Source organism: Gambusia affinis, linkage group LG05 (assembly GCF_019740435.1).
Source record: "Gambusia affinis linkage group LG05, SWU_Gaff_1.0, whole genome shotgun sequence".
NCBI classification, from domain to species: domain Eukaryota; kingdom Metazoa; phylum Chordata; class Actinopteri; order Cyprinodontiformes; family Poeciliidae; genus Gambusia; species Gambusia affinis.
Window position 1 is genome coordinate 29810076 of NC_057872.1, and position 25755 is coordinate 29835830.

Genomic DNA, 25755 nt, shown 5'->3' on the forward strand with positions numbered 1-25755 from the left:
GGAAGATTTTATTGATTTTTTAAAAAAAGGCATAAGATGTTTTTGGGTCAGTGTTTCCAATGCCAAAGAAGGAAAGCCGCTATTGGCTGTCCTAAACGTTGCATCATCACCCAATTTGCACAACTGGCCATGTGTTGTAATGCAGGGAGGAGGAAAGAGAGACACAAAGTGAGTAAAATTACCTTGAATGGGTTGCAACAACAAGCAAACCTTCTTCTGATGCTTCCTCTATTTTTTATCTGTTTTTAACACTGGAAAAAGAAACTATTAAGACACTCTTAAACATAGTTGCTCAAGATTTTTAAAAATGAGATATATAAATAAATATATTTTCATTTCTTTAATAATCTGCATAATTTCACTCCTTCAGTTTTTAGTTAAATTTTTTAAAGTGTGGTTTGGTTTGTAATCTTCTGGAGATATTTATCTGTGATAAAGAACATTTAAAGTTTCAAACCCATTAGACACTGACATCGTTGTTTTGGTGCCGGTGGAAGCGGCCATCTTGCTGTGCGACTGTTTCTCATGTCATAAAAGGCTTCAGGATCACTAGAAAAAGATGCTACATTTGTTTCTAGCTGCTTACTAGCAATAAAACAATGCTAGAGGAGCGAGAATTATTGTTAAACATAAAGACAAAGTTGATAAATTGGTAACATTTGCCTCCAGGTGAAGAAGTTCAGATTGTTAGCTTTTTTTGCTAAATTCTGACCTTAGCGTTAGCTCTGGTGCTAAACTAGCTCAAGCTGGACACAAAGTTAAATCCTTACTTCAACACAGAAACTTTCTCAGACACACATTTTATCACAGCTAGTCACTTTTACTGATATTATACATTTAAGGGAACCCATGAAAACTTGTTGTTTGGTGGCTGCTGCTGCACACAAACCACCGACCGAACCGTACCGGGTCCAATCCGTTACACACCATCAGCCTCTTCCTCATGCAGACAAAAACAACAATCCTGTTGCATTTTGTAAAACCTGAGACCATCTATTGTTTGAACTTGCTCCATAAAAATATTATTTTCCTAGCATCACATTATAACAGAAACTTTAATGTTAACATGGCTAACAACCAGAAAGTAATTACAAAGTTAGCACATATGAACCTAACTGACTTCAGAGATAAACATGAATTGGGATTTACATATTAATGCAACTTATAAGAAAATTTACCTTTTTGATAAATACCTGAACTTCCCGTTCTTACAGTCTGACACTGACTGAGTTTAGTATTTTTATAGGTGTTACTGTTGTATTACCAATATTAAAAATGCAGATTTTTCTTTCTATGCTGTATTATTTTATAAAACGTGACATTGCAGCAGTTGCAGGGAGCCCCCTGCTGGTGTGGACCAGCCAACCTTCCTCCTGGTTCTGTTCATCTCTACAGATGGATGCAGGTGGTAAAAACTGTTGTTCTTAGGGAGGAAATTAGATGTATTTAGGTTGTGGTTTCCTTTTTCTGGTGATATATTGCATCTGAAGAAAGCAGAGCAAGACATTTTTCCATAAAACTGCAAAGTTTTGGAAAAATGTGAAATTCATCCAGGTTTTTCAACTTCTTTGTACTTTAATGTATTCTTGCATTCAACCTCTTCCACAGACACCATCAGTTCTGTAAATACCAGTACTTTACAAGACAAGCAGGTTCAATTCACAATGAAAATCTGCAGCTGTCCCTCTGAAGTGACTGAAAACATCTGATGTAAAACTAAATGCAGCCATTTCGCTCAGAGTTTTGTTTCTATCGCTGTTGGAGTGAGATCAAGTGGAAAATAGTTCTTTTTGTGTGACAAGCGGCATCTTCTCATAGCTTCAGCTCCCAGGAGGAGAGTGCATTCCTCCTGATTACCACAGGTTAAACAGTTCATAGAGGTATTTCTCGTCAGGCTCAAATTAAAGGCATTTTCAGCTCCGGAGTGAGTTGACCTCCAGATGCGTCACGGTGCATTCGATTGCTGCAGCAGCTGTGGGTGAGGCTGCAGGTGACATTTAAAAAGCATTTTCCAAACCCCCATCCACTCACTCACTCTCCAGCCTTCACCTGTCTCCCTCCATATTTCACCTTTCTCTCTTCGCCCTCAATCTCTCGTTTCTCGACTTATCACCTTTTTTTCTACCTTATCTCACTATTCCAGCCTTTTACCTAATTTTTCACTCTCCTCACACATGGCTCCTCTTTGCATTTTCATTGCCTTTCTCCCCTCTCACACTTGCTCTGTGTAACAGTAGATGGAGTTATTAGTCAGACAGTGGGGATGGCTGAACAGGTGTTTTCCAAATGGGCCTTTGAGCGCTCACCGCATCATCATCACTCCTCGCCTGCGGGGGGTTGGGACGTGTGTTTGTTGGAGAGCTTGACCTCTGTGTGCCCTGTTCGCTTCAGGCTCAGCCATTTGCCAATACAGGGGGACCGTGTGCATGTTTGTGTGTGTGTTACATGTATTCATGTGCGGGTGCATAACATATGTAGGTGTGAAGAAGTGTTATATCTTTAACAGCTGCTGCTCGTCATTACTCATTGATGCACAACAGCAGTGGGGAATGGCCTTGGCTCGGCCGCTGAAGAGACGAGCACTGACACATTTAAGATTTGGAGAAATGTTTTTCGCCCCTCGACCTCCTTCTGCAGCCCGACACATTTTGCATGCCCAATTTGCTGCTTTTTTCCTCTGCTTCTACCTTCGCTTAGGCTTTCAGGGCTCACTTCGTTTTGCAGATACTCCCTTTCACGTGTTCTCTGCAAAAAGTATACTCTGACAGAGTATTTTTATCTAGTTTCTGGAACAAATATCTTGGCACAGTCAAAATAAAAAACTAAACTAACTTACAAGTAACTTTTCAGCTAGGTGTAGAAGTTAGATTTATAATAACTACCCTAACCCTAACCTCAAAACATTGTCCTGAGCCGTATGCAACAAAATTTCATTCTGTATACACCCCTGTGCATACAAAATACAATAAAGTCAGTCTAAGTCTAAGTCTAAGTCTAGATTTAGCTCAATAATTCCTTAATTTTGATGGAGCAGTAGCAGTTCCACTGGCACATTATTGCACTAAAAAGACAATTTTTCTGTTATAAGTCAAGTACACTGAAAAAATGCTCTCTTGAACCAACTTTAAAAATTGACTCCAATTTGTTACAACTAATTTCATGAGTTTCTCAATCTATAACTGTGATTTAAAAAATTCAGAAATCAGAATAATCGTTTTTTCAGTGTAATCTACTGATAGAACTGGAACATTTTCCTCAATATGAAGGAAACAAACTCCAATATGCTGCTGAAGAGTTAGTTGGAAGTTAGTTTTGTAATCTGGGAAACGTTTGTAAAACTCATGCAGCCTCCTGTCTTTGTGTGTTTTTGGACAGCTGTACAGAGAGGACGCACGTCGAACTCCCAGAGCAGCCCGGGTCAGTACCTGACCAACGGTTCCGACCCGTACAACAGCCAGCCTTACCTGTCGGGCTTCATCTCCCTGCTGCTGCGCGCCGAGCCCTACCCCACGTCCCGCTACGGGGCCCAGTGCATGCAGGGAAACAACCTGATGGGCATCGAGAACATCTGTGAGCTGGCGGCTCGGCTGCTATTCAGCGCCGTGGAGTGGGCCAAGAACATCCCCTTCTTCCCCGACCTGCAGCTCATGGATCAGGTGAGCCTGATGAGGGAAAGAAAAACGATCGGACACAGCCTGTTCTCATTGCTGAGCCGCTTCCAGCTTTTATTCTCGTCATTCAGACGGAAAATGCCTCGGAGATTCCAGGAAGAAATCATTAGATCTCACCTTCTCAAGAAGAAATCTGACAACTCATTTCTCTCCCGCCACTTTGAAAAAGAAATGAGCCGATAAATAAATGAAAAGATAATATTTTCCTCTACATCTGCGTTGAGTGTCACTTAGCAGCGTGTAAAAAGGATTCTGTTTGGCAGAACCTCGCGGCGCTGAGCGTGGACCGACCTGAAATTGATCCTCCTCATGCAGATTTATGCTGCTGGCTCAGAGTAACTGTTGTACCTATAAATATTCACTTGGACATTTGGAAGTCATGTTATGATGAATTCATCCTGCTGCTGCAGCAGAACCTTAATGAAACCATTTAACATTACGACAGTAACAACGTTTGCCTTCGCTCAGGGTGAATGTTTCTGTTCTCTTCCTCTTTCAAGAAGCTGATAACAGTTTCATTTAGACCAGTTTACAACCTGGAACGTCTTAGACTGTCTGTTTGGATTCAATTTTCAGTTCATATTTTGTCTTTTGTGAACATCAATGTGTTCCAAAAACTGTTGTCAGGAACTTTGGCAACTCTTAGAGGTCAGTTTTAATAAAGCTACACTGCAGAAAAGAGTTAACATTTTAGGTTTTATGAATGAATTAATGAATTTATTGTCACTATATTCATGTAGAGTGAGATTATAGTCAAAAAGAGCCAATTACAGTGTAATCTAATTAATACAATATAAATACAATAAAAATATAAATATGATGATGTTTACAACACACAGACACACATATAACCACCATGAAATCTTTTAATTTATTCATATTTATTTATTTCCTTTGAATAAATCCACTCAGTGGTGGACAAACTTCTGGTAAACTGAAAGACCGCTAATAGCAGCGCTAGTTCTTCTTTTAGCACTTTTGCTGACTTTGAAAACACTTAGTGCACTTAGCTTCCCCAAAAGTAATTTTTCCCAATAAATCTGGGAATCCAGATAAAATGCTAATCTCCTATTCCTATTTTGCAAACGTTTTGTTTACGAGCTGATTGAAAGATCTGTCTGTGAATCCGGCTGATAAAAACCAACAACAACATTTAAGATGAGATCTATAGCAGACAGAAGTGACTGCAGGGAAATAAAACCTCAAACTATTTGGGGTTCAGCAGGTGGGAAGGGATGAGTCTGTTCTCCTCTAGCGCTGTTTGGACTGCAGTGTACATTCAAACCGGAGAATCCTGAGAAAACGGGATTCAGATATTATCTTAGTTTATGGTGGGTTTAAGTACCAGGGCTGTCTGAAAGTATCTCAGTCTCAGCCCTGATTAAAGCTGGATGAATGAACCTCAGCTTGTCTTTTATTGTACCGGATCATCGCTCATGAAAAGAAGAAATGAATATCAGCTTTCTCAGTTGGTTAGTTTAAGACCTTTGCGTGTCGAGGCTCTTCCACATGCTGCTGATGTTATCTGCACTGCAGAAATCAGCACCACAGTCACGGGTCAGATCGCAGTCATCAATTCCCATTTTTAACAAATTTAAATTCGACTGAGGACGTGACAGCAGCTGCTTCAGTTCAGAGTTTAAATGGATCAAGTTGCAGTTTTTCTATCTGAGTTCTTCTTTGCTGTTTACCTTCAACGTGAAGGTGAGCAACGTTTTGGCTAATTGATGCTTTTATAATCAGCATTGAAGTTATGCTCATAGTTTATGAATAAAAGAATAAAGCTCACAGGGTTAGACTAAATCTGGTCTGAATTTTCAGAACCTTCCCATCCATTCTGTGTTCCTGTACTAGGTGGCGCTGCTGCGCATGTCGTGGAGCGAGCTCTTCGTCCTGAACGCCGCCCAGTGCTCCATGCCGCTCCATGTGGCGCCCCTGCTGGCGGCCGCCGGCCTCCACGCCTCGCCCATGTCGGCCGAGCGCGTCGTGGCCTTCATGGACCACATCCGGGTCTTCCAGGAGCAGGTGGAGAAGCTGAAGGCCCTGCAGGTCGACACGGCCGAATACTCCTGCCTCAAGTCCATCGTGCTCTTCACGTCAGGTGAGTTCGGATTGGATGCCCAGATTTTAGTGGCAAGATTTTAGGTCAGTAGGTTTGAAAACATCAGAAAACTTCTTAATTGGAGGGGAAAGAAACTAAATGTCTTCCACTTTGGTGGAATACCGAAATACTGAAATCATGTAAGATTGTTTTACTCCAACATCCTTGAGTTGCTTCACTTTAAAAGGTTGAAGTCGTCCATTAGGATCTTCATCACTGATTTCCTGACATTTTACTGGACAGATTAGATTTAGATGAAGGTAGAGTTACTTTCTAATCAAGATTTTAGCTCCCATGTCCCAGATATGAAGACGATGATTCACATTTACATGATTTAATGTGAAATGCAAAAAAGTTGTCATTTAATGATTTGCAGTCATTACTTGACCTGCCGCACTAAGAAATAAACCAATTAATTGCATGATTAATTAAAATGAACTCAATCATTTTCATCAACATGATTTATTATTTTTCTCTTTTCTCTCTTTCTACCAAAAACTGGACAAAAGTCCAGACTCTGGATTATTGGTCTCAACTGGTTCCTTTTTTCAAGGACAGTTTTATTTACAGAAGTTTTTTAATTTATTTTATTTGTTGTTTCTGTTGTTTTATTTTTCTAGATTGGATATTTTGAATGTTTTCCAGAATCCAGAGTTAAATGAATTTAAAGTTATTGATATTTGAGAATATTTTCTTGCATTATTATGTAACTACCGTTATGTTACTTCAAAATGGTCTCAAAACAAAAATATTATCGTTCATCGCAAAAAACCTCTGGGACAATTTATCGTCCAGCAGGATTTGTTATGGTGAACTTCACCAGGGCCTCATCAGTACCCTGGTGAAGTTCTTCACACTCTCATTTTAAAAAGTGCAAAAGCAATTTGTTTAATAAGATAAAAAACAGAAACAGAACGGGCATCAGTTCCTGATGAATCCAGTCCTGTTGACATGTAGATTAAAATTTCACTCAATTTATGCAAATCAGTCTCCAATTCAACACAGCTCATCCCAGTTTATTGAAACTAATCATAGTTATGATTGATCCATTAAAGTATAAATTTTAAAATATCTCTAACTATAAATAATAGTTTTGCACCATTAAAACACCATTTCATTTATAAAATTGTAGCTGCATGTCAGATATAATAAATCTGTTTCGTCTCTGCAGATAAAGTTTGATCTTGTTTTAAGAACATGACTGGAAACCCAGAAACACACTGTAAATATCTGAATGTTGTGCAATGAATGAAAGCTTCACATCCAGGACATTTGGAGGAGATTAAACATCCAGATGGTGTCGGCTGGAAATGCAAAGATTACCATATTCCACCACCCCATCGTTTAAATAAAAAGGCTGCGTGTCGTCGCTGCGAGTTCATAACATTCTTGTTTTACAGTGATGCAACGCCTGGTTTTAATGCCACATTGCCAGCCAGATGGCTGAACTCACGCCGTGTTTCGTGCCATCTTTCACGGCTGTCACCATATGGCTCGGATTTGTTTGTGGTTCACAGGCTCACGGAGGGTTAAAGGTCGATTCCGATGTCAACAAAAACACAACCTTTCTAGTGTAAGTAAGTTTAGAGGGAATTAGCGGCTGGCTAATGGGAATGCTTTGGAGCAGGTCCTGCTGATCGGTTTATTCGTGTCTTAATAAGAACGACTTAACGTGAGTTTGAGAACCGGCCAGTCTGGAGCGTTTCTGCAGGTTAAACTTAGCAAGAAGGAAACTCTTTGTGAAAGGCAGTTTAACGATGCAGTTTAGGGACAAGAACTTATCGCCCCAAAGGTTTTTATAAAAAACTAAATGTGACATTTAATAGCAATTCATCATGGATCATTAAATATAGTTCTGTTCTTGACGATGGTGAATTTGGGCCATTATGAATAGAAAAAGAAAGGAATGCATTTCCAACAAAAACCTTAAATTTAAATCAGAAATTTTCTAGAAAAATCATGGAAATTTTGGAGTTTCAAAAGTTTTCACTTTTGAAACTCCATAATTTCTACATTCTTTCTAGAACATTTCTAAAATTAGTCTGAAAGTTTTTTCAACCAATTTTTTGACTTTTTAAACTCAGAAATGTTCTTGTACTCATTTTTTTCTATCTATTTTGGCCCTAATCCATCGTTTTAACTGCATTAAGTCATCAACCCTTCTTTAATCAGAGGGCTGTCTTTGATTAAAGAACATCACAGAACAACCAACATCATGAAGATCAAGCAAACAGTCCAGAGTTCTGGTTCCATTTAAAACTGGGTTTGGCTCTGAAACAACATCCCAAGATGTGAACGTGTCCCAGAGCTCAGTTTAATCCATCATGTGAACACGGAGAGAGGATGGACCACCTGCAGACCGACCAAGACCTGGACGTCCACCTGCACCGACAAGAACAGCATCAATCAGAGGAGCAGCCATGGCAACTCCAAATCACACTTAAAGTTATGCAAAACTGAGCTAACCCAAACGACTTGCAGCTGCATTGTACAAAATCCCATTTTAATGGATGAAACTTTCTGCTTTCAATGTGTGAAAATGTGCAGAAGTGGAACAGGTTATTTTGTAATGTCTTGTAAAAGAACAATAAATACACCACAATGTTTTAGATATGCAGCACATTGTCAACAAACTAGTAAAGATTAATTACATGGTAATTAATTAGGGAGATTCCAGTGGCTCTCAGAACTAATTTGGATTTAGTAAATAAAATTAATTGAACTGAAACTTGCATCCAATCCAACTTTTCTATGTTCCAGGTTAAAGTTGGAAATCCTGTAATCATGTCCGAACTGAGACATATTTATAAAACATAATCACAGAACGTTCTATGTGTGTGCATTACCTCAACATTATTGACATATTTCAAAAAATATGCATGGTAAAAAAGTGTCGATCTGTTTTTCTCTATCCCTAAAAGTCCTTTATTATGTAATACTAAAATATGCAAACCATCAAATATTTGTTTTGAGCTACAGTGGAAACGGTTGTAGCAGAGGACGGGAAACGCGGTGAGAAAAAAAAGCTTCCAAAGCAGACAGCAGTGCTTAAACTGTGGAAAAAAGCTGCACTTAATCCACAACCTCTTCACCTCCACGGAGGCTGACCGGGAGCTGACCTGCAGCGCTGCAGCACACACCATCTTATTGGCTCCATATGTAAATGCAGCTGGTACAGTGTTGGTCTCTGCCCTCGTTGGATTTGGTTGTAATTTGATCACAGTAAAGCTTCATCTATGCAGTATTTTCAAACCCCCAGTGTTTTACTTTATGTCCCAAACATGATCCAGTTAGAAAGCAAAGTAAGCTTTGAATTCAAATTGCATTAGGAGGTTGTGACTTCCCACATTTTCCACTGTAAAACTGCAAACATCCAACATCATTTATTTCTCAGGCTGCATCACTTTCTTTGCTGACTCACACCACTGAGCTACTGAGGGGGACAACAGCCTTACGTCTCGACAAAGCCCCTGAGATGTTCGTTGTTTTGATGGCGCTTTCATACAAAGCCTGTTGTGGTTTATCCCTCCAGTCACAGGGATCCAGGACAAGCCAGAATCCTGTCACATCTGGGATTCCTCACTGCAGGATCATGCTTTGTGACCCTGGAGGAAACGGGTGGTGAACGAGCCAACACTGAGATGTTTCTGATTTTAATTGCATTTTCCCTGTTTTGTTTTTTTTTTTTTGTTGCGTCTTGCACGACTTGTCAGATCCATTCCTGATGCGTGCTGCGTCTCCTCCAAACCTTGGAACCTGTTTGTGTACGTGGGTGGCTACAGATCCATCTCTCCGCTATCTTCCCTGCTTTCATCAGTTCTTTCTCCTTTATGATCCCATCTATTATTGAAAACAGCCGTCCACAAACCCACCCCCCAAACCTCCCATGCTCCCCAAACTCCAAGCTGAGTCCAAGCCCCAAGACCCCTGCCCCCACCGCAGGACTTGAATTATGCATGCCGTGTTTCAGTTAGACGCAGGATTCGCCGTGACCTACATAACCCCAATAGCCTTGAGCATCTTGTGTGACTTTCCTCTGTTGGCAGATGCAAGTGCACACACGTTTTGATTTAAAAAAGCTGTCAAAAGACATCAAAAATTGCAAAATGGTAATAAACCTGACTCGTAGGATATCTTAACAAACTCAGACAATCACCAATTGTCTGTTTGTTTCCATTGAGGCAACTCCCTCCGCTCCCCTGTGGAGTCCCGACCCATCAAGCCACATCAGGGAGGGGATATTTTATTCCTGCCACCCTGATCCTTGGCCCCCTCCCATCCGCTGCGTGCCCAAGGATGAGACAAAAGAACACGTTGGTGCTTGGCGTGGAAGGGCACCCACAGAGCTGTCGCTTTGGCACGCGAAGTGGTCTCAGTCGCGCAGACAGCTCCGCTAATCCTGACCAGGCGCTGGCCGTTTTGTCACGCAGGACCCCAAATAAAAATCCTGACTACAACGCCGTCCAGCAGCCTCCCGTGTGGAGGGAAATATAGCCAAAGAGGGGGCAATTATTCTCAGAGAATGATAAGAATAGAGTCCGCTGGGGGTGGGGAGGCATTGACACGCTTGATTAAAATGTGGAGTAAATTAAATACTTTCCAGAGTGGAACCGAGGCGCAGCAGGACAGGGTTTACACGGGGGACAGATCAAAGCCTGCGATGACGAAGCGGACCTGTGATGCAAGGCGACGGGTTAAAGCTTACAGGCCAGTGCTTTCACGTAAAAAGCTTGAGAATAAATTGCCCTCATCGAGAACCTGTCTGCCGAATGTGGGTTCACTCAGGGGCCAGAGTGTACAAAATGTACAGTATGCGGCACAGTACAGTAAAATGCGTCTTTGTTTAGACTTCACACTTTTCTGACCTCCTTTGCTTTAATCCCTTTGCTCTCCTCTCCGTGCTGAGGGTGCAAAAAATATCTCACGGTGTTACGCACCCGCTGGAGGCGGGGCTGAATTAGAGGGAAGGTATGATGGGCTTGGAAGCAAAACAGGAGCCCAGGCTGGGAAGGAAGTGATTTCAGACTGCAGGGTTGAGGTAGATGAGTATCTGTGAAGTAAGGACTGGATGTTTATCGTAAGGTTTGGGCCTCTCGGTTGAGGATGCCTTTGATACTAACTCTTATGTCCATTTGGTTAGTTTTGAATGGTGTGTCTTCTAATATCTCAAATGCTGATGGTGATGCATTTCTTTCACAGCTTCACATCCAAACAGACCAATAATGTGAACAAAAGTCTCACAGTCACATACAGTATCAATGAAAACCAAAGGAAAGCAAGCAAGATATTTACGTTTTTACGGGAACAAAAAGGAATCATCACGTTTCAACAAGAAAGGCCAGAACACTGTAGTGAAGCCATTTTCATCACAGTTGATGGAAAAGATGAAATAACCTAAAAAAAACTTACCACTTACTGTCATTCTTTTCTTTCGAGATGCCTGAGTTGACAAATTAGTAAAATTGCTACATATATGTAAAAATCATGTCATCCAAAAACAGAGCTTTGAGGTTCCTCTTGGTTATCTTGCACTGCAGATACAAATAGTTATTAGAAGGGATAAACTGTGTCCTGATTAGGACTAAAACCTTTAGGGAATTAACAATATCAGCATTGAAACAATAAATACGAAAATGAAATCCTGGTTTTCTTTTCAACAACTTGCACTGGCTTTGTCTGGTTGCCTAGCGCTTGCAAGTGGTGCTTTTTGAATTTGTGGGTAAACTGACCCACAAATTGGTGCCCAAGCCCAGTAGCCTCTAGAGCTACTTACCTGCAATTTTCAGATGCATCCTTTGATAACACACCTGAATCAGATGAATATCTCATTACTAGGCTTTTGCAGAGCTTGCAGATTGTGGATGATGTTGGAGAACGAATGCGCCTAAAAGTTGCATTCGTTCTTTTAGATGTATATCAATCAATCAATCAAATTTTATTTGTATAGCACATTTCAGCAGCAAGGCATTTCAAAGTGCTTTACATCAAATCAAACACAAAAATACAATGCAACATAGAATCAACAATAAAAACACAACATAGTCAGATTCCGTCAATAATTTGCAATTGATTACGTTTCAAATCCAACTCTAAACAAGTGGGTTTTTAGTTGAGATTTAAAGGAAGTCAGTGTTTCAGCTGTTTTACAGTTTTCTGGAAGTTTGTTCCAGATATAACAAACACTGCCATACTCAGTGTTTGTCATTAACATGAATGATTTTGTTCTTTCTTCAGCTCTTTTTCTGACCTCTGAACCCTCACGCCCAATCAAATCCCATTTGGAAGCTTTGAATCATTTCTGTTTTGTATGCTGCTCTTTGGTCAAACCAGTTAATCCAGAGTGGCTTCTTACTGTCATGAGGAGTTTGGTTCTCTCTTTAATCAAACTCTTATAAATGTTCCTTCCTTCCTTCCTTCCTTCCTCCAGATGCCATGGGGTTGTCTGATGTCGCCCATGTGGAGAGCATCCAGGAGAAGTCCCAGTGTGCTCTGGAGGAGTATGTGAGGAACCAGTATCCCAGCCAGCCGAACCGATTCGGACGCCTGCTCCTCCGCCTGCCCTCCCTGCGTATCGTCTCCTCGCCGGTCATCGAGCAGCTGTTTTTTGTGCGACTGGTGGGCAAGACGCCCATTGAGACATTGCTTCGAGATATGCTGCTCTCTGGCTCCAGCTACAACTGGCCCTACATGCCCACAGTGCAGCGCGAGCGGCCGCTCTCCCTCCACTACAATGAGAACGGACCCTGAGGCTGAGCAACAGAGGAGAAGCTCATCCTTCTTTCCTTCCCTTCCTTGCCCGCAGTCCACTTTTCAGCTTTCCCCGAGGAAGCATCTTCCTCACCATTCCACCCTTGAGACTCTTGCAACGTTACCATCCCGGTTACACAAGCCAGCCAATCGTTCGTCAATGCCGATACAGAGACTCAATGGCCTCTCAAAGTCCCTGAGCTGATAGAGTGCAGTCTCTCTTTTGGCATGAGCTGGACAAGTTGCTGCACAGTTCACCAGCAGGTCTGATGGACTCACTTCAGATGTCAGTTATAAAACTGTGCAAACATTTGCCTAATTCTTGGTGCTATGCCTGCATTTACAGAGCATGTCTGAACCTGAGCAGGGACTATGACATTCGAACTCTGCAGCCAAGAACGCGAGGTCTGAGTGTGTATTTACTAAATTTTGAAAAGTAAACCAGAAGCCATTAAAAGAAGACAAATGCCAAAATGTCTTGAACTTTTGCAGATGACGTTATATTGTGTGTTGTTTTAGCACTGTTTGTATGGAGAGATAACTCATGATTGTGTCCATATGTATAGTATATCATTGATTCATTGGCATCTAAGGCGTCTTTGGGTTCACTGAATTAAAAAGCTCAGGTTTCTAGGGGTGTGTGGGGGTTCAGACTAGCAGACATGTCAGTATTGGGTTCTGGTTGTTCTGCTCCGTTGTCACTTCGACCATTTCCAGTTTTGATCACATCGTACCCAGATTTTCATGGAGAAGGAAGGAAGTTATCTTCCACAGGCCTCTTCTTGTTTGTGTTTAGGTCTTTTGGTGCACACTTTGACCGTCATATATTTAAAGTAATCTACTGTATATTGGAGTTATGTGACTCCAATGAATAATTTCCATTAAGAGGTTGCAGATAGTTTATTTGGTTTGGTTAGATGACATATTCTTTCAAATGTTTTCAGAACCAATTCTGAAAATTTCAGAAAATGAAAATGTCTTTATTAAATTCAGGGATATTATGATATCATGTCCCAATATTTCTCGTAATATTGATCATTTTTTTATATTTGAGATCCTGTCAGGTTGCAGTCAGGAGGGGTTTATTTGAAAAGATATGCATGGTGACATTCCTGCTGCCACGCATACTGACTTGTTTTGGAAATATTGATTTGTTTGAAATATTGTAAATGGAGACAGAAGAAACAAGCTTGATCCACAGGTTCCTCGATGAAGTACTGAGAAACTATTGGTGACATTGGATTGCAATTTGCAGCTTACAGGTCACTATTTAGAAGTGATATACATTTAATTCGACCGACTTTAGCTAAAAATCTGAAATTCTTACAACCTGGATAATCCTCTTTAAACACAGGCACTGAATTACTTTAAAATCCATTTGTCGTTCTCAAAACTTTCACTGTATTTTTAACTACTATTCTTCATCATGACCACCTTCAATTGGTTCCTGCATGAAAACTTTACATAGAGAAGTTGTTTTAACCCAGTTTTCTCATAAATGTTGGTAAAATCTCATCTCAGAATGTTCCTGTAATCTAAATACAGAGTATTACCTCAGTGTTTGGTCATTTACAGTGTTATTTACCCACATTTTGATTCTTGCCTTGGTAAGAAAAACTAATATTTTATCATCATCCTTTGATGCATCTGATTCAGTTTGATAACCAGATTGCCAGGTATTTTTGGACATGACAACAAAATGGAGCACCATTTCTAAGATAGTCACAAATACAGCATAGATGTGCTACTTTTACTAAATTTAAGCATCCATTTGGAAACTTTAATCTCACTTTAAACTTTGCAGATTTTCTGTCAACATTGATGTTTCTCTCACCTGGCCTGGTGAACACTTGGAGTGGCTCCAACTGACTGCAACCTGACCAATTTTTTTGATTAATTCAGCTGTTAAATCTTTGGCCCACTCATAAACGTGTCCACATTTTATCCTCAAATATGGAAAAATGCACAGAACGCTGTGATTTCTACACAAAAGTCCGCACCAAAACCTACAACAAATCTATATTTATGTAAGCATTTTTTTTACAAACTGAGCTCCCACAAGGAACAGTAAAAATATGCAAAAGTAACTGAACGAGTGATAAGTGGAAGTAGGCATGGATGAATAGGGAAAACCTAGGAGAGGGTTGGCATCAGGGAGTCAGCAGAACAGCCAGAGCCCTCAGCGTTAGCGCAAGAACAAAAACAAACCCAACAAATTCTACACTTAGGAGCAACCTGTGCCAAAGCAGACATACATTTAGTTTGGAATAGATTTATGTCAGTTAAAAAAGCAAATGTAACTTTTTGGTTGGTCTTTAATTTGACTACAATTGTTTGGATCCTCAGGTTAAGCGGATCATTTTATAAAATAAAAAAAAAAAAATAAAAAACAACATCATACATTAAAGCTTTGGCACTTGCATTGAGATCTTGTCAGACTGGATACTTATTCACACTTGTTAAATCTCAGCACTGGTGGAATATTTCTGCCCTGTACCCATTTGATGAAAGTACATATTTACTTTTTTAAAAGATTCACTAGAACTCCCTCATTGATGCTGCCACTGGAGGCAGCCACGCCACTGATCATCATAGATGTGTGTGTTTCTTTTTTGTAATGATTGTCAGTATTGGACCTTTTAGACTTTAGGCAGGAAGTGAGTGTCTGGGGGGGGGGCAATGTACAGAATTAGCTGTACTTGCCTTAGAACAAAGATTTGTCACTGAGCATTTATCTTATGACTGTGCCATAATCTCTCGTTACCTGTTATAACAGGTATTATGTTCTGTCAGGAGTGGAAAGAAGCTCACATGATGCAGAAATGGAACGTGCATTTTCAAAAAAGACATGTATATGTGGATTATCTTTATGCAATAATTAGACATTAAAAAAAGAACTACTCACGATAGAATTTTTTTTTGCTTCGACATCAACAGCACTTTTAGTTTTTAGACATCATGCAAGTTATTTTTCCACTTCCGGGTGATATTGTTGTGTAGGGAAAAGCCCCTAAACTCATGTCATTTGAGCTTATCATGTGGAGTAATGTATCACTAACCTCTGAAAACCTCAGTCTGTGTTGCAACACTATCCCTGTGGGACTTAGGACTGTGTTAATGTAGGAATACTTTAAGTTTTTATTATTTTTCCTTTGTCCTTTTGTTGGAAAAATTTTGTTTATGTCACATTTCCAACGCCACACCGTAGTATCGACGTCGAGCATCAGTATTGGAAAAGCCATCAGGGACCTGAGAAAGTTGTGTTGGTAAATAAATCCACAGAAAGTTTCTAAGAGTTTGTTTTTATCCCTTTTGCTTTTGTTTGGAAATATTGATTATCCAATAATTGAAATAAAGTTTTGTTCACACTAACTGTTCTGTACTCTCTTTTCAGTCACTTTCCAGGCCTGGAAAGAAAACAGTTTGGGTTTTATCTGTCAGGTCGTACTAACATGAACTGATCTTCACCTGAATGCTAAATTAAAAAACTAAAAACGCAACGTTGAAGACTAACTGATCATCAGCAGTCTGACCTGTCAAGAACAAATGTTATTGTTGCAGCAGCACAAAACGGATGAAACAACTAAACGTGATGAATCTTATGTCGAAATAATTATCAATTAATTTAATAATCGATTAATCACAGACTAAAAAAGCCATTTGCTGAAAGAACATCAGTCAGAGCAGTAATTAGACTGAAACTGTACAAAAATATCTACACTTTACATTTAAGAGGAAAAACCTTCTTTGTCTGTAAACAAGTTCAACCCAGAATCCAGGTGGTGGTTTCAGCTTCACCTGCTTCAAGTTCTGCAAATTATATTTGGCACTTTTAGTATCCAGATATTAATTGGTTAATCCAACAATTAATCACCAAATCAGCCCCACACTGAATTGATGCCGAGTCAATCAGAAAGGACTGAACTTTTCACATGTTGTTAGAAGTACGTTTTAGCTGCAGATGCATCCTTTACTATAAATGATCAATGTCTTTTATGTAAAAGTAATGGGGGTTTGAATTAGTGACAGATGTGCAGGAAGCTGAGAGCTAATGGCATTTACTCAGTGATTAATGAGGGAATATGAACTAAACCAAAGAACAAGATGTCTAGTTTTAATTTATGACCTTTCCTCCTTCTGCAGACATTATGCAGTGGATGCATGCTCCTGTGTTTTCATTTCAATGTTACATAAAGGATTATCAGCTGTGCTACTACAGCTAATCAAAAACAAACAAACTCATTTATTAGATTCTGCTGTATTGACATAAAAATCTGTGTAAAAAAAAGTAGAAAAAGCCAAAAGTGTCTCTGCTTCTGTTTTTTGCAAGGTGTATCAGTGGTTGTATTCTGTAAAACAACTAAAGTCAAAAATGTAATCATGTTTATTAACTGCTAACCAGAGCGAGGGAAAACCCTTTTTTATTTAATAATCCTCATTGATCTGTGGTATTGATTATTTCTCTTCCTCTGTTTGATTCAAGAGTTTTTCAATCTCTAAGGTGCCAGGAGATGATTTATTCTGAAAGATGTTCTGCAAGAGAAGCAGCCAGTAAAAGAGGTTGGGAGGGAACCTAAACGTCCCTTCATCTGTTTCAGAAAGTGAAAACCCAGGAACTAGTTGTTGTTTTAACGGAGAAACAACACACATGATCTTTGACCTCTGGCCATGTTGAGACATATGAGCTAGTTTGACTAAAAATTAAAATTGCAGTTAATGTTAAAAACACTGACCAAAATTTCATTGTTTCTTTTTTCTCCCGTTAATATTAAATTTGAAAATGTGATTGAAAGTCTCTGCAGTTTTGTGACATAAATCACATTTCTTTAAATATGTGTGAACCTTATATCAAATATGAATGAATGCTGTCCTGCATTTATCCAAAAAAGTAGAAATATGTAGTTTTAAATGATCATTTTTATCTTTATCACAGCAGTAGAACAGAATGTGGTGATAAAATGCTGAGCCCATATCACCCACCTCTACTAATAAATACTCAGAGCTCTGCTGATTCCTGGATAAATCGGTGATTGGTGTTTAACGGACAGATAAAGAAACAATTCCTCTGACTGACTTTTGATAGATTATGAAGCTGATTTATTTCTTAATCTTTCTTATGCACTTCTTGTTACTGTGCACTATTTTATTTTTATATTTGTATCATGTTTGAATAAATTTCATTTAATTTATTTCTGAAGTTTGATCAAGTTTCATGTTGCACACAAGAACAAACAAAAGCCACTTTCCCCCTGCTGGTAACCTCGCGCCCTTTAAATTCAGCCCCCCACCCCCAATCTGTCCCAGCCACCCACGGCCGTCCCGCCCCCCACCACCCCTCACACACACGCAGACATGTGTGTATGAAGAGTAGCCGACTGACTTACGCCTTCATTTCAGAGCTGTCACTCCTGGCCAAGCACCCTGACCCCTCAACCTCCATTTTGGAGCTGCACATTTCTCTCTCTTTTTTTTTTTTTTCTTTCTGGCCCTCACCACATGAATATAAAAACCACATGTGGCCCAAAGGAGTGTGTGCCTGCCTCTGTGTGTGTGTGTGTGCGTGTGTGTGTGAATGTTTATATGCACAGGTAAATCAAACTGACACGGCTCCTTTGAATGGCAGGAGCTGAATTACTTTTGCACTTCAATTTTGCACACCTGCCGTTTATGGCAACCACCGGGCTCAGCACAAACTATAAAAGCAAAATACGTCGTGTCAGGATACAAATGAGAGCCTGTAAATATCACAACCTACAAAGCCTGTGAAAGAAAAGCAGGTTTTCCCTTTGAAGGTAAATTACTTGTCTTTTTATTGGCAGTTGATCCAGATCATTAGCTGATATGGTAAATATATTGCTTTGTTTTGCAGCGTTTTCCTCCTCCGATGCAGTAATTACACATGCAGGGGTCATTTGTTTATTTTAGACTTTCACATTCACAATTCAAGGGCAGAAACGATGCGTCTGAACCATTCTGCAGGTAGACAGTCATAGCAATCAGGTCCCAGCCAAAGGTCGAAGTGACAAACACAATGAGGCTGCAGATTCATCACCTGAGCGCTCTGACAGTAATTGTCCTGGGTCCATGTCACAGTCGCTGCTCGCACTTTTAAAATACACGGGATGCTCCTTTGACAGAGAAGACATGGGCGTTAGTCACATGCATTTAAGCCAGACACCTGCACTATTTGTTATGACACACTTTCAATTTACTGTATCACAAAGACTCAACCCCCCATCCTACACACACACACACACACACACACACGCACACACACACACGCACACACACACACACACACACACACACACACACACACACACACACATCAACTCCCAGGGCTTCTAAAAGTGGAGCGTCGTGTTTGTAATTTGGTCTTGGGCAGAGGAGGAAACACATGGGAGGGATTTTTGTTTAATAAAACGAAGGTTTTCTTCTTGTTGCTAAATGTGAACGGTGGCGGCACAAGGGCAAGCCATCTCAGGGGGAGGGGGCCGAGATCGATAGGTGGCATGTCAGACTGAATTGAGGTCAGTCTTTGTCTCACCAAAGAGGTTCCACTTACCAGGCAGCATCAAAATAAAGAACGGTATTAAGTGAAGGGTTGGGGGTCCGGCCGTCTTGTCCTGGCTTGTTGCTCTGTAATGTGTTCATTCTCAGTGACAGTAGCTCAGATGAAAAAGGCTAAACATTTTCCAAATACAATTCATTCTGTTTTCCATCATTCTTTATACATTTTAGTATATTTACAACGACCTTAAAATGTGTGAATAGCCTGAAAATAAATGGATTAGTTTAACTAAATTCAACTAAATGTTGGACAATCCAAGACTTCCTGTAAAATGTATTTAACTGAAGCATGTTTAAATGTATAATTTCCATTTTTAACTTCGCAAGTGGAGCGTTACAGCTGCCATTCTTGCATAAATTGTTGCAGCAGAAACTGTTTTGGGTTTGTTTGTAATGCAATAGACATGGAGACGGAGAAGAAAAGGAAAAAGAGGAAAAACAAAGGAAGAGAGGAGGGCAAAAAGAGACAGATGAAAGGATAGAAGAGAGGGAAAATTATAGAGATTAAAAGACAAAACCCCAGAAGTATGTTTCTACACCTGCAGAAAGAGAGAAAATCACACAGAGAACCAATTCATATCTCTGTACAACAATTAGACGTTCATTTTGAAGCATGGTGGAGAATCTGTGATGCTGTGGGTCTGGTTATCTTTTTTTATCGGGATGGGAATCTTGTTAGAGTGCAAATCTTCAAGAACTTTTTGAAATATGAAAACTGGTGGAGTGGAACCAGGTCCTTACATATTTGATAACGATCCAAATATGTCGACAAATCAACAGTGAATAAATTCTGGTTCATTAGCTAAACGAGGCAGCAGGAGGTTTGTTGAAATGGCTCGTTCCATACCTGACGTGTCACTTTGAAGTATTCCTGAAGTAAATCTGGCGTTCATCTGTATTTTGCTGATAAACAATCCTCAGAAAGCTCGCTGGGTTTTTTTAATCCAGGCTCGTTAATGTGACAAATGAGGCTGAAGATCTCCACCAGCAGCAGAATGTTTCTGCCGAGACAAAGTCAAAGTTGATTCTAAGATTCATTTATTTCCCCCTGCTTTTCTTTTTCTTTCTATGATTAATGTTTAAAATGAACCAGACCCAAAACTTCATGAAGCACACCCTCTTGACACTTGATATCTGGAGCAATGAATCTCCAAAACTAATATAATGAATTGGATCTGTCTGGTCTGTGTGTGTGGTCCCGCTGCGGACTGTTTGTGAAGATGTCCTAAAAAGCAAAACCCCCATCCTCAGTATCAACAGGCTTCCATTTAACATTCCCAGATCCCCTGAAATGAAACGTTCTTTTTTCCCCTCTCACAACTATCATCGCCGCCAAAGCATTTCAGGGGAATTGGATACGTCTCAGATCTCATCAAGCGTGGGTCGGAGTCACCGCTTTCCAGCAGAAATTGCTCTGGACAGCAGCAAACTGTACATCACTGAGGCACCTACCAAAAACGGCTTTGGCTCCCTTCGTACAAAGACCCCACCCCCACCAGCGTTCCTCTTATAAATCCTTAAAAAGGGCCCCCAACGCCAATGTGTGGCAACACCATCAATATTGATGTGGGAGAAAGTTCTTTCAAAGCCTCCTCAGTCACAGAACATTAATATTGATAGTGTTGTGCAGCAGCCGGGACGCTCGGTGTGTCTCTAAAATGGTAATTGCATCTGGACTCAGGGTTAGAGGGCAATATCATTGCTGAATATGGACACAGCTGTTTAACTCAGGGCCGGCGCGTTTATCTGCGCCTGTTTGCCAATTTGACCAACAGAAGAAGGGCATGTCTCGAGTTCAGGAGGAACTTTAATGTTTGTTCGCTCAGTTTTATTCTTCCTGTCAACTTTCCCTTCTGATTATGATTTAAACAAGAATAAAGTAGTGATGAGCTGCATTACAGCAGAATTTACATAATGGTCAGAAAAAACATAAAAAATGGTCAAAGTTCTCTCCTAAGGTCCATCTGAGACATCACTGGATCTCACTGTTCCCCAACATGTAAAGATCCATGATTTATTTAAGTATTTCATATTTTTTATATATTATATTCTTTTATGTTTCTTTTACTCATTCCTGAACATTATTATTCAAGCCTCCAGTCACTAGGGGGCAGCAGTGCTGAACTGTCTGTTCATTGCAGTAGAAGAAGTTTGTGACCGTGAAAAGAAAAACAGAGGGATCACTTTAGGACAGTTGTGCAACAACGTTTGAGTCAAGTATAAAAGCGTGAATTTGTTGATAGAGTATTTTCTGAAAACACAGAGGCAGTAAAAGCTGCGACAGGCTCTGCAAGAACACTTGTTAATAAGCTAAATATTTAGCTTGATAATAAAATATTTAGTTTGAAACTCTGGCATTTATAAATGAATGATGAAAACATGACTCTGTGCATTTGTTTATTCTTATATGTCAAACTAAATGACCCAAATTATTGTTCATTTTTGACTGTAGCTTTACAAATATCCTAGGGTGATGCCTGATCATGAATATAATAATAATGTAGTTTTAGTGCTTTTAAACTCTGGTGAATTGTCCAAACAACCTTTTAATGAGCCACATTAGTTTAAACTTCTACTAAAACCTAAAGGATTTAGTTTCACGGCTGAATGAGAGACATGAGACCTTTACATTCCCATAACTTAGATCAGCATGAAATATGATGTAAACATGCAACTCTTCAGTTCTCTATAGATTCATGACAGGCGGCAGAATTAAATATATGGTGTGTTTTATGTCAAGGGGGAAAGAAATTATTGCACAACATCTAAATAGAAAGGTTTTCCAGTCTACGGGTAACCCAGCCATTCTGGAGGAAATCATGCAAAATCACTTTTAATGACGCCTGATGCCAAATGAGCTGCTTTCATTTGCATCGTCTTATCCATCCTACAGAAGAAAAATAAACCTGCACTCTGCTTCCCTCTTTATGCTAACAGTCAAATGCTCCTTATCAACTGTAACAGCCCATCGACTGCAATGATATCATGGCTCCATCGCCATGGCGTCCTCAGCTTGTTCCAACATTAGATGATGCCGGGGTTGTTTTCTGGGTCAGTTGGTTAAATATTTCAGATGGTTTTTATTTTTAGCTCCATCTGTTTCCACTGTGTGTATGCCCTGCATGGGTGTGTGTGTGTCTGTGTGTGTGTGTCTGTGTGTGTGTCTGTGTGTGTGTGTGGAGTGTGTGCACATTAGTGCATCTCATAGCCTGTCTGGAGGCGGCATTTGACCCACTAAGTCATCTTTATGTGCCCCGTGGGATTTATCAATTGAAAGTAGCATGCAGAAGGGGCCATCACAAATGGTTTCCAACTAATGTTCACACAGGACATGTTCAGAACTTCAGCTGCCTCTGACTCTGAGCAGGTTTTATACGAGACGTAAAGTTACAAAAAACCTTTTAGTCACTTGAGCTTGCAGCATAAAACTATGCAAATTCTTTGTGAAAATGTCTGTTGCCTATTTTGTTTCTCAGTTCACCTTTGTTGCTGTAATTAATACAACACAAACAGAATGTCCACAGGGCTCAACGCACTGTGAAATCCAAACAGCATTAGATCAGTAGTCCACATTATCGAACCGTCAGAGAGGAAAGAGGACATTCTAACAGAGATGAGCGCTCACTGAGCTGGAAAAAGCAGACAAGTTTTCCACAGATTATGAGAAACAAAACGACTGGAAAGTGCCTGAAGCCAAAGCTCCCATGATGCTTCCTGACCTCACCGCGTATGTGGAATCAATGCAGGGCTCTGATTTTGACCTTAGCTGCTCACGCCGACATGTCCGACCGCTCTCTGCACATCTCCGGGTTTGCTGCTAATCACTCCCACGTTTCTCCTCCTTCTCAGGTTCTGCTGAGCTTCAGCTGCTTGAAAAGCTTCATGGAAAACTTTTTACAGTGCAAAGATTGAGGAATCTGTATTAGTCTCTGTTACTTATTTCTACTTTTCATGAGAAAATGTTGTAATTTTGTGACTATGCATTTTCTAGTTTCTTTTAAAACTCCTACTTTTGGACAAATATTGTCTCTGGTTCTGGATGTTGTGCAGCTGTGAAGATTTTTGCTTTAAGTTTTTAACTTTTGAACAGTTGCTATAATCCATAACCATAGCAGCAAGGTAGTGTTTGCCACAGTACCTTGTTGAGATGTGCTCTCTCAAAAGGGACTCCGCTATTGAAATGCTAAATTTGAGCATAGCTGAACTATGACCCCGAATCCCAGAGGAGCTGAAATGGAAACGTTAGGGAACTTCAAACCATCTCTTTCATCCATCCTGATGGGAAAGGATCGGATCCCCGACTCCAACATCTCTCTGCCCAGCTCAAGATCAAACAGAGATATAAAGAGGAGCAGCAAAAGCAAATGAGGTTGATTAGCAGTGGTTGCTAACAACTGATTATCCAGGACATTTTATTGAGGTGCTAGCAGGCCATGATGCTCAGGCAACAGTCTTCAGTCAGAGGCTTCTTCTGATTCGTTGCAGGACTGACTGCTACTGAAATCCAATCACCGTCCACAACAATTCTCTGAATACTTGATTAATATGAGTTATGAGAATATTTGATTTTCTTTTGGGAGGCATAAAGTATCTTGACCTGTAATAGAAAATGTAATAAAGCATCAATCATCAATAAGACAGATGTGTTCATCTGTCTTATTGATGAAACTGCATCACTACAGATGGCCTCCACAGCAATGAAACTGAAACTGTAAACTGAATCCCAGTAAAATAAATTCAGCCACAATGAATATTAATTTCAAAGTGCAGAGAGGCTGTGAGTGCTGCACTGATGTGAAGAGGGTTGTTGTTATTTTTGTTTTATCTGATTTGTAGTGTAATAAAATGAACTAAATCTGGTTTTAGGGATTCCTTAATGCCATCATCTTACTCAGCAAAAACAGAAGATTTGTCCCTTCTACGAGGACTCTAAGAGTTGTGGCAAGTTGATTTTGAAGGATATTCCAGGCAGTTTGTTTGCATTGTGAAATATAAAGCAGGCTTGTTTACAGTGGAACAAACTCAAACATTTCCTAGGAGTCCTGAACTTAAGTTTTTGTGATTGTAACTGATCTCTAGTTTGTGTTTCACATAAAGCATTCCAGGACTTAACTATCATCTCTAAAAGCTGCTGCTGCTTCTGTCCTGGAGCAAAAATACAAGGCAGTTTGTGCAGCTCATTCAAATTTTTAAAAGAATAAATTAGTTTATTCAACTGAAGAATGTTTTATACACCACACAGTCAGAGCTTTAATTCTGCAGAAGATTAAAAATGTGTGGAATACAGAGTGAGAAATATCTTCTGCAGAACAATTCGATGTGATTCAGCATCTTTTCCTCATGAGTTTCAGCCTGCAGGACGGTTAAGATGGCGACCATTAATAAACAAATTATTGATCGCAGTTATGGGGAAAAGCAAAAAAGTCTTCAGATTTTTTCTTAAAATATGACATGAAGCCACCAGCTGAAAATGTTTGTTTCTGTCTCTGTGTTGTCCAGATTGCATCTCTTCATTTTGCAAAGACTTGTTTTGTACAAACATTTTCCTACACATCACTCTCTAATGACTGAAACATGAGTGCTTTTAAATGTCCGTACTTTCCAGTGTCTTCAAATAAACCTGTTCATAACATCCAAATCTGTAGTTATCTTGTCCAACTGAGCTTAAATCAAACATTGAATAAGAAATTAAACCACTGAGATAGTGTATATTACAATGGACTCAGACTGTACTCAATATTAACAATTTACTAAATTGTAATATTTAAGGACTTCAGCACTTAAATCTTGATTTTACTTTCACTCTGGGAAAAGTCTCACTTTAGCAGCTAAAGATATTTTTTATCAGATTCATGATATAGATTTATAATTCTATGGTAATTAGTTTGCTGGGATGCATCCATCTTAGATAGAAAAAAAGGAAGAGGCAAATTCAGCCAAAAAGAAAATCTCAGAATAAACAAAATAATCTGCAAACCTTAAATAATTAACCTTGGAATAATTGACACACTTTACAAAATTTCTCCTTAACACTTATTTCTTTGCAATTAGTTATCACACTGAATAAAACACATAACATAGCTTCACAAAGTTCTGCTAGTGTGGGGGAAACCAATCTGTTCCACAGTTCAACCTGGCGTCATGCCTTCAAGACAATACGCAGGGCCAATCTGACCCACCTCTGCAGGCGGCCCCCTGTCAGACACTGAGAAGGGCAAATTAACCCAAGAGCTTAGCCTGCCGACATCGGCGGAGTGAAACAGACTTTCTAACTTTATAAAGCTGTTTATAGGTCATATTATGACCTTGGTTGACCTTTAACCTGATCTGTGAACCGCGGCGGGGCTCATGCCATGAATGCCTGCAAAATGCCGCCCTCGGCTTTTGCCCATGTCGCCCAGAAACCACCACTGGCAGCAGAATCTAACTAAATATTGTGTTCCGAAAACCCTGAGACCCAACTGGGTGTAATTGGACTAATGTTCATCTGAAATAAATAAATCCAGATGCACAAAGAACCGAACCCAGAATCTGTTTGTAATCCTGGTTTATCACTAACATGAACGAACTGGAATCTGTCCCACTTCATGGTTTAAGCCAGTCTAGTGTGCTCCCTTGATCCTTATATCATGTTAAAGCCTCTGTGAGAGAATACTGTTTTTGATT

General features: G+C 39.9%; 1 protein-coding gene across 2 annotated transcripts in view; it reads left to right on the forward strand.

Moving 5' to 3' along the window:
• The window catches only part of nr2f5 (nuclear receptor subfamily 2, group F, member 5), a 29926-nt gene extending 14035 nt beyond the window's left edge, over nt 1–15891 (forward strand). Inside the window, exons 2-4 of one of the 2 annotated variants that reach the window (XM_044117306.1) lie at nt 3376–3656; nt 5526–5772; nt 12200–15881. In XM_044117306.1, the coding sequence (XP_043973241.1) occupies nt 3376–3656; nt 5526–5772; nt 12200–12519 (848 nt within the window). In that variant the 3' untranslated portion in view covers nt 12520–15881. Of the gene's footprint in view, nt 1–3375; nt 3657–5525; nt 5773–12199 lie in introns of both variants that reach the window. The other variant, XM_044117305.1, reaches the window with a different exon arrangement.
• The last annotated feature ends 9864 nt before the right edge of the window (nt 15892–25755 follow it).